Source organism: Telopea speciosissima, chromosome 1, assembly GCF_018873765.1.
Source record: "Telopea speciosissima isolate NSW1024214 ecotype Mountain lineage chromosome 1, Tspe_v1, whole genome shotgun sequence".
Classification (NCBI taxonomy): Eukaryota; Viridiplantae; Streptophyta; class Magnoliopsida; order Proteales; family Proteaceae; genus Telopea; species Telopea speciosissima.
Genome location: NC_057916.1, coordinates 30,034,125 through 30,044,326, shown reverse-complemented (window position 1 = coordinate 30,044,326; position 10,202 = coordinate 30,034,125). Strand labels below are relative to the sequence as shown.

General features: G+C 38.1%; 1 protein-coding gene and 1 long non-coding RNA gene across 2 annotated transcripts; both read right to left on the bottom strand.

The window, feature by feature from the left end:
• Nucleotides 1-2,745: 2,745 nt before the first annotated feature.
• Nucleotides 2,746-6,941, bottom strand: LOC122657557 (actin-depolymerizing factor-like). Its single transcript, XM_043852297.1, has 3 exons — nucleotides 6,831-6,941; nucleotides 5,570-5,835; nucleotides 2,746-3,226 (listed from the first exon to the last, which is right to left on the bottom strand). The coding sequence occupies exons 1-3, from the start codon at nucleotides 6,846-6,848 to the stop codon at nucleotides 3,076-3,078; spliced, it is 435 nt and encodes a 144-aa protein (XP_043708232.1). The 5' UTR covers nucleotides 6,849-6,941; the 3' UTR covers nucleotides 2,746-3,075.
• Nucleotides 4,165-4,913, bottom strand: LOC122657565. Its single transcript, XR_006332325.1, has 2 exons — nucleotides 4,606-4,913; nucleotides 4,165-4,543 (listed from the first exon to the last, which is right to left on the bottom strand). It is a non-coding gene; the product is annotated as an uncharacterized LOC122657565 (long non-coding RNA).
• Nucleotides 6,942-10,202: the final 3,261 nt, after the last annotated feature.

The window sequence follows — 10,202 nt, the reverse complement described above, 5'->3', positions numbered from 1 at the left end:
TTCAAATGAGGAGGGAGTAAGAGTCTGATGCTTGGCAAGTAAAAAAAAAAAAAAGTTTTGAAAATAACAAATAAAAATTATATGGTTTTGTTTAGTTTTAAACAAAACTTATGATCCATGAATAAAAAATGGTCTAATTAAAAAAAAAACAGACTCATTGAGTTTCACATGATTCAAGCAAAAACATCAAACCAATTAAAACTCAACGGACTCAAACCTAGTCTGGACATTTCTTAAATTGGGGTGAGTCTTTATGACTTATGCTCTCATGTTTCATGTTTTTTAAACTCAACTGTAGGTGCGTCAAAACTCACAATGAGTAACCGCATCGTAAAGACCCCTCAAGTCAAAGTACCATCCGTCCACTACATACGAGAATCTATTAATTCCAATTCAACTGACAGTAATGCAAATGTGAAATGCTCGTATACTTTGATTCAATGTACATATTATATGTACACTCACACTTATACCCTAGAATCTTCATTCTTAGGCACACACAATGTGGTGACCATATACACAGAATGTCTAGTCTTGTCCCTAATCATGAACAGATTTAGATTAAAAACTACCAAGGCCCATTGTAAAATCATGCAAACTAAATTATATAAATATGAATTTGATGGACACACTTTCAATAGATTTCTCATTGCAAATCCTATCAAAATCAACTGTTGAAAGCCTCCTTAATAGTTCAAAGCCTGGTTCTAAGTATCGGTATCGTATCACCTGATACAGGCGATACGTACCAGTTTTGCTAGTCACCGACACCTATATCGTATCGGTAACACGATACGGACAAGGGGTAAAATGGTCAGAAAACTAATTTTTAAGGAAATTCAAGGGTAATTTTGTCTGATACAACCAATCCAAACTAATGTATCAGTATCATATCGATTTTACGTGTTGCCGTTATCCATTCCGATACCGTGCACTAAAACCTGGTTCAAAGCCCCAATGCTTCTATTGTGGCACAGCCATCTTTCAGTTTCCAATATGTGCATTAAATAGAGAAGAAAAAGAAGAAGAAAATCCTCCTAATCACGGTCTGGTCTTGACAGTTGTGGCGGTGAAAGATCAAGAGAAAGGGATAACCCAACGCAAGACCCATTCTCAATTTGGATCCTCTAATGCCGAGTGGCCCAATAGGACTTTACTGCCAAGCCACAGCAAGGCGGTAAATGACCGCCTTACCTCTGGGGTAAGACGATCAGGGGTAAGGCGGTCATTTACCGCCTTGTTGTGTCTTGGCAGTAGGGTCTTGTCGGGCAGCTTGACAGTAGAGGATTTGTGGACCATTGAATTTTTAACATGCTTGTAGATTAAACAAATCATGTCTTCTGCTAGGCTCGATTTATGAAACGTTATAATAACGGTTTTGTTGACAATGAGACAATATATAATAATAAATAAAGAATAAAATTATTTAAATTATGGGCTCATGTTCTCTGTGCCGCAGTGCAGGCTGCACCCAGACATATGGACCTGCCACTCAGGGGGGGCAACCCACCCCTATGTGTCTTTGCGTAGCTTGTGCCATTCTCCCTTAAATTGTTTGGGTTGATTTGAATTTTCTGAGGGTTCTTTTCTTTTGTGTGGTTGTGCAGGAATACTCGTTATATGATCACTTACATGATTGATTTGAAGCAACTACAGAGAGGCCTTTTTAAGTACTATTTTTTGCTTAAAATCCTAAATACATGTGTTACATAGTAAACATATGCCCGGATTTTTGTTCTCAAAAAACCCGTATTAAACACGTATATCATTGCCGTATGTATTTTATTGCATCGGATTATTGAAAAATATTATTGATATCTAATCCATTTAATGACCGTATGTATCTATGTACGTTTTATTGTTGTTCTCGACTAACTATGGTCATAAAAGTAATATTATCTTATTCTGTGATTAAGATTGTCCTTCTCCAATTTACTACATATTATATAATCAGTGAGAATGCCTAAGAATGTGTCAAAGAGGATAGAAAAAAAAAAACATCAGAAGTAATTTTTGTGGGATCTGAGATGGTATACAGTAAAAAAGAGAAAATGAAGACATTGGTGATTTAAGAATTAAGGGAACAACTGGACAAGGGATATAGATGAAGCCATTGAGGAGGTTCTGAGTCTTCTACAAACCCATTCTTGAGGACATCTTATAGTTGAAGTCTTTCTTTGAATCATATAATTTCTTATTCGTAGTCTTTCTTTGAATCATATAATTTCTTATTCGTTGGGAGTTCAACAACCTAACTGATTCTTTGACAAGAAGGGCTATATCTGTGATATGTAGGATGAGTTGACTCATTTTTTATCTCTACTGTAATCCTTTATCCACGAGGCATTCAGGTCTTAATAGAAGACCTTCTGAAGGTGGACGAGAGACTTTGTTTGAGAAATAAGACGGAATGAACAGCACCTGAACCCAATTTCAGTCGATTTCTACACAACCCTTTTTTGAATCGCATGGTTTCATGTTTTATTGATCACACCAAACCTCTCTAAACCTCTCTAAACCGAACCAAATCCAGGACCGATTGACACACTTTCATCTTCCCGTATATGGATCACCCGTCTCCAGTCCTTACATATGTTCTTTTGAGATGGATACAATAGAGTTATATTGTGCCTACTCCATGCAGCATTTTGTGAACTTAGCCAGGTTAATCCAGGACGAAGACCATTATACTCTTGCAAAGAGAAACGAAAGCTGAAAACTAATGAAGTTAAAAAACAAGACAAGTGCGACTAACACCCATTTCATATATAATATATACTTTAGAGCCAATTACCAATATCCACCAAATCCCAACTGAATCTGAGAAGCATCATGATTAAAAGAAAGCCAAGAGTTCCCAGCGCTCAATGTCTAGACAAGGGCTTCCTCCAACCCTATCAGCCTTCCCAGGTTCTGATTTATTTAACTATAAAGCCATATGTCCAACGTCAGAAACAGAACTGCACATATTAGTAACTAAGTTAAGCAGGGAAGGCCCTTATCCTTTTTGACCAGCAAAAGCTCAGCTAGCCTAGCTGGTGTTTGATGCAAAACCCTTTGAACCAAAAGAAATGCTCAGTGTGCACGGTCTCTGATCACTTCAAGATCCATTTCAGTAGGGTCAGTAGCCTGAATCTCATAGTGGATGCCATCAAGCTCTCTCCTGAACCTGTCCTTGGAAGTGGCATACAGCATCTTGGACCGGATCCGTGAAATTGAGGGTGACCTGCCCAGTTTGTATATCACACAATTAAATGGAGTAAGCAGAATAAAATTGGTCAAAGCAAGTTCTCTATTCCTAGAAAACATATTAAAGCAGATCATTCTTTGGTTATTTTAGTCTGACATTTAACAACACGAGCACTAATTCATGGACACTGGGAACCCAGTAACAAGAAATTCCAACAGAAGATAGCAGGAATTGAACCTATCAAAAGAAGACCACAAACTGAAAGGTGCAGTTAAACAATATGGTCAGTCCAGAAGCGAGCTCTCAGCATCCTTATAGGCCAATCTTCCAGGACAAGAGAATCAGTGATTTTAGACAAAGATCTACACGTCATACAAGCCTCCCTCCCCCCACCCCTCACCTATTTTTCTACTCAATGAAAACAAATTTTATTGGACACAGAAGATGAGACAAAGCACCAAATAGGCACAAAACTAATAGAAGTAATCCTCTACTATGTCATCTGATCTAGGCGTTTAGTTCAATGAGTAGTAAATCTTCTATATAAGAAAGTCTGATCCTTCAGCTAGTCAAAAGGAAGTAAAAGGAGAGTATAACAAACTTGAGAAATGTTTATTTAAAAGGTCTAAAAAACCCATATTCTAGAATCTGAATCTATTGATTTAATTGACTCTATTCTAATGTCCAAGTAAAATTCCTGAAAACACATCAATCTTATAAACCTAGTTCATCGCAGGATATGTGCCACTGGTAGCCTATATCCCATGATTAAAATTTCTCATATTACTCGATACATGGATCAGGACAGTTTTTAGCTGCTTAAAAAGTGGCAAAACCCAACAAGAACCTTTCTTGCACGGAGAAATCCAAGAAATCTCAATGGCAGAACTTCAACCTTGAAGATTTTGGTGTTAGATAGAACTTAACGTGCACTCCGTTGGACCCAAAAAGCACCTTCCTTATAGAACCAAAACTTTCTTGATAGGATCACCTCTAATATCTCATTACCAATTTCAAGAGCAGTTGGTTATAGGGTGGACAATGATCCAACAAATCAAAAAGACTTTCTTGGGGTCAGCTATTCAGAGGATGAGATTATTCACCTCCTCAGGATGTGGACCTCCTAGCTAACCAACAAGGCAACTCTTAGTAGTCACATCCTGAAAATACAAGTTGGGCATCAAAGAACCTTGTTTTCCGTCACAAATTCACCACAACACCACCTATTCATCCAAACTAGACTAGAATCACAAAGCCAATTTTATGCTGACCAGAAACTTTGTGACCATATACATATCCTGGACAAAGGATAACCTACCGATCCACTTAAATCACTCCCTCTTGCTCTCCAGACTATCAAAAAGTTAAGTGACCAAGTAGACCATGACAATTAGCAGACTGCTGTAGTTCCTCACCAATGGAGATGTGACAGTCAGAAGTCATTTAACCTAACCCACTCATACACCTGCATAGCTGTATGAAAAAGTTAGTGCCTCTCTTACTTGAACTGTTCAATAATATAGGAAGTGGAGTAGAAGTTAAGGACAAAATAATGAGCAGTAGCAACTTAAGAAAATGGTATGTACACATCAAGACCACAGGAGAAACTTATATTTAGGGCAATAAAACCTATTTTAGAAATTCCCATCCCTTAAAAAAGATTATATCCACAGTCAAAGGATAATCCATGAAAGAAATGATGTGTTTTCCAACTTTAAATATTATGAAACTGTAAGCTCATTCTTGTCTTCCAAAATCCAGGTTTAGAAGACCATGCATAAAATATTTCTTCTGAATTTTAACCTTCTAGGATTGTGGAAAGAACTACACAAGGACTGCGATAATCACACTGTTGAACATCTAATCTCTCACCAAAAATAAACAATAAATATATATTGAAATTATGCATCAAGGAAAGCACAAAGAAGCAGCTTCATGAAGTTAATTGGTCACACAAGGAGATAATAATATAACAGGAAGCACACTATTATGTCAGATAATTATGCTCACTGCAAACAACCTAGATGCCACTGCTCAACAAGCAGAAGGCAATGTAACTACGTAAGAAAAGAATAGAATAAGGTTGGAAAAAGCCTTCGAGTCTAAAAGCTTTTATACACTGGAGAGTTATTTTCATGCAAAAATTGACATTAGAGCTGATAGCAGACATTGGGTATATAAAGAACCCAAACCTTCAAAAAGAACAAATGGTACACATTAATGCTAGAATTTTGATTGGCACAGAATAAATAAGCCCTTAACTCCAAGTCATGAAGAACTTTATCAGGATTTGATGACTTTAAAGAGCTACAGTTCTACTGTCAGCAACAAACAGACACCAAGATATATGGGCCTTAAGGTCAAAAAGGAGAAGCTAACCATGCAATGAAGAAGATCTTGCTCATTTGGCAATTCTCAGAGGTCACAAAATCAAAGTCATAAACCGCATATCGGCAGTCATTCTCTGGCATCGCTGCTGTGAAGTCATCATAATTTTCAGCTGGACCTCCAGTCTTCTCAACCACAACTTCCTTTTTCTTTTCATCAATCTTAAAAATCACATAACGATGCACCTTCTTCCTCTTCAGTTCCAAAAATGCGTTTTTACTGTGATCAGCAACTCCAAGGCCAGAAGCTGCATTCACCTGCAAACCAAAACCCGATCCATAAATACTTACTACAATTTAGGGCAAGAACATAGTAACTCTAAATCCATCATGCAGCTAAACATAAGATTAATGTTTCACTGTAGCAACAGAGATGACCACAAAATAAATTTATCTAGGAATTAATAACAAATTGTTCAGAAGCAGACCTAAGACTTAAAAATAAACAAATTTCTTTTATAAACAGAAAACTTTAAAATCTCCACTTCAGAAAATAAACTTTTGCAGCTTAAGAGACCAGGGGGAAAAAGGGGGAGGGGGGTCAGAGGGGGCAAAATCTTTGCCATATATCAGGTAATCTGGAGGGAAGAAAGGGGTTGGGCGAAGAATTACAAATTCGAAATGATTTCCTCGGGAAAAATAGAAACCAGATCCCAGGACAAGTCTGACACTAATACAGCCAACAAATACTGCACGAAGCCAAATTTTTTTTGTTAACATTCACCTAACATCATTGGCATAAGAAGCAAACAAGTATTATATTCATCGAGATCTACTCATCTACCCTAATTCGGAGAGGAAAAACACAAACTTCATATAGGATTGAACGTCAGTCCTCCATCATAAAATAGGAACACAACGAGGAACGATAAATCAACTATTTAGCAGAAATTAACTTAAGTTGCAGTGAAAATTAAAAAATCTAGAGGAAGGGGACTCTAAATTGATGTCCAAGACCGCCAAAGAATCGATGATCTGGTCGAGATCTGGTCATCTTAGAGATCAAAATCCAACATACCCAGATACAAGTAAAACTATAAAAACTACAACTCGATCGAGCTTTCAAACACAGCATGCACTAGTTTTCACAAAGTTACATCATATCAAACCATAGTTTAGTTTCAGAAAATAAATAATCTCCCAAATTTCCACAAAGATCTCCTACTGTTTCAGAAGCTAAAGAAGTCGATTTTCAGTGAATCAGTGGCAGCAAACTAAGATGATTAACGGGAAAAAAGGGATTAAAATCTTACCCCTCCTCTGAAAGACATGCTACGAATCGTTAGCAAAGATACAACGAACGAAGGAAAGGAAAGTTAGATAAGAAAATAAGAAACCAGCAGCAGAGGATACGTGCTGGTTTTAGTCGGGAATCATAAAAAGCCTTCACAGTGCATGTATAAAGGAAATGGGGAAGAGAGAGAGACAGGGGGGGAAATAGTAATAAAATATTGAAGGGAGAATCTGCTGTGGTGGCAACAGTGTAAAGGACAAGAGAAGAGGCGCGCCGTGGTTGATACATTTTTCATGAAAGGGTCGCCAAAGTAATCAATATTCTCGCCGTTTCGTATGTATCCATCAAGTCAAGAGAATCACAATGGGCCTGCGCCACCATGTTTATGGGCCTCAGATTTCTTACTAAGGCCCATCAAAGACACCTTCCCTGCTTACTTATTTTTCCCCTTTACTATTCTGATCCGACTCACTTCCAATGTGGATTATTCTTTTTTTTTTTGTTGAATCGATGTGGAATTATTACTTTCACCTTCCGCATGGAACATATGAGTAACAGATTCACACTATGCCAGTGTGCACATTGCATACGGAGTCGGATGTCATAGCAAACCGTTACCTAAAATATATTTTATTTTTTAAGAAAATATTTGTAGGCAGAATGTTTTCTGTGTGGGACGCAGGGGTCACACCCACACACAACAGACCACCATGGGGGTGTATGGTGGAAATTCTGTCCCCTTTTATGCCATCGCTTGCGCTCTCATCGGCTGACATGCGCAGAGTGGCCCCTGCATCCCACCTAAAAAACAGCGCCCCATATGTGTATTTCCCTTACTATCAAGTAGAGTAAAAAATAAACTGAAGAGGGTAATGAAGGTTGAGATAGAGACTCCAATCTCAAATTTGGCCCAACAAACTAAATAGTCCAAGCCCAAAAGCCCGTGGAAGACTGGAAGGATTGTGTACATCTCAAAGGTACCGAAGGAAGAGAAGAAAAGCGGTATACGATACCATCCCGAAGCACGGAAGTAGAGATAATCAGGACAACCCCCCAACTTTGGCTTTTATTCCGATTCAAATCGGTGCGTAATCCGTACGCAACTAAAAGTTGTGGGCAGGCAGGTAAAGCATCAGCTCAGCTAAAGCAATCAAGCCAAACAAAGATCATTTTCTAGTGTGGGGCGGTGGAACCACCTTTCTTTCGACTTCAATTTTGTCTTTTTTTTTATTATTGTGAAAGATGTAGGACTCCTTTTTCCATCCTTTGAGTTGAGGTTTGATAGGCATAGAAATTATATTATATAATTTATGAGTATTTATTTAATTCCAAACGGTCCCACTGACACCGACAAAATTCACAGTTTTACAAATGAAGGGTATAGATATATGTCCTAGCCAAATTACTTGAACTTTAAACGGTTCAGATTGACAATACAAGCGTTGTCCGTTCTCCGCGTCCCTTTTTAGGAAAACGCATATCCACCATGCTTTTCACCCTGTGCGTAATGAATGATAGGTTGTCTTTTTCCTCCTTCCTCTTGAACAAAGGTAAGAATGATAGTAAATAATGGGGATTTAGTTTCCAATTCCGATGCGTAGCGTATGCTAACAGCTCCCGTGTCTAACTCCCTTTTTCTCAAAAACAAAAAAAAAAAAGAAGAAGATATATCATTTCTATAAGACAGGACAAGAGTGGGATACACGGAAATACTAACCTATGTTAGGTAGCCTCCTGTAACGTTCTTTATCATTAAATAAAAGGGGAAAAAAAAAGGGTTGTCTGCAACTAAGGCACTAAACGGATCGGATTTGGCTTGGATAGTGCTATGTCCTCATCCGCATCCGATTAGTTATCGAACGGATTTGAATAGTATTAAATAGATACGGACACGGATATGGATCAGATATTTTATCCGTTTACATGTAAATATAGTTTTTCGGATAGCTATAGCCTATCCGTATCCGCATCTGTTTAGCTTTTGGACGGATTCGGATAGTGCTGAACGGATACGGAAATGGATTTTGGCTATTCATTTACACCCCTGTCTGCAACCTGCATCATCACATACAAGAAAGATAAAATGACCACTTCACCCCTTATGAAATGAAAAATCCCACTCTGATTGGATGCCCCTGCGATTGTCCTCATTGAGTCATTGGTCTTATGCTGATGCAAGGACCATTCATGTTACAGTTTGGTTCAACCTTGATCGAACCTTAACCTGAATCCAATTGTAGGTTCGGAGCCCGAAGTAATAACCACCAGTACATGTGGTGTATTAACAGAGTACTCGATCGAGAAGAAAGAACCCCAATAATGAGATCTCACTTACCAGCATATAGATGGATACCTCCCTCTTGCAATTGTAGGGTCCACCACCAAATATACAGGTCGTGAGTAAGTACTCCTAGTTAACGAAAATTAATTATAATTTAATATTTTAAGGCTGGAAGTCGTGTTGGATGGAATATCAATGCAATATTAGATTAGATGTCGTAGTCGATTTAGAAACGAGGGGTATAGTGTGTCATAGCATGGGATGCGAGAGCACTGTATACTTTGTACTATGCCATATAGTATGCATAAGGCTAGGAATATTACCCTGATGCTACAACCCTTACCAACAGGGGTAAAGGTGTTGGGTAATCATAGCTCCCTAATGTCTGAGGAGTTCTCTTCTGCCCAGGTTAAGATAGGCTATAGTTATCGGGGTCTACCAATGGGTGGTATGCGATGCCATGACCTGAGCAGACTCTTAGGGTAATGGTTGAGGACTCGATGCGATGAAGTGCTAAAGAAACCGTGAATGTTTCTTCAGTTGTTACCATAGCATAAGCTTAGGGACTTAGGCATTTGATGTTAGGCGGATTAAAAGTTTCAAGGGTTTTTGTCAAATGTCCCCCTAAAAATGCTCATTTGTCCAAATGCCCTTTTACAATTTTTTTAATTGCAAACTCCTCCCTACTTTCAAAATATTGTAGCACTTTGGTCTTTGCCGTTAATTTGGGATATTAGATGTTAGTTTTAAGGAATCTAAGGATCAAAACGCCCTCATCTTCCCCAAATCGATTAGGGTTGAAACTGAAATAATTTTCCCCAAATTGATTAGGGTTTGAACCCATCTGTAACTGCAAGAGATCAGAATTGGTTAGGGTTTGAACTCTTCTTGTTCATTTTGACACGCCATTAAATCTGTAAAGAGATCGATTGAGAATTGTCTGATTCCATTACAGAGGAATATGCAGTATATATAATACAGAGATGTAAAAGAGAAACAAGAAATACATGATCGCAAGACATGTTTGTCCTATGGCTGCCTCCTGCAAAATGCAGCAGCACCCGCTTCAATATCCATTTCATCTCCATCTGATCAACTAAAAAAGTCTTA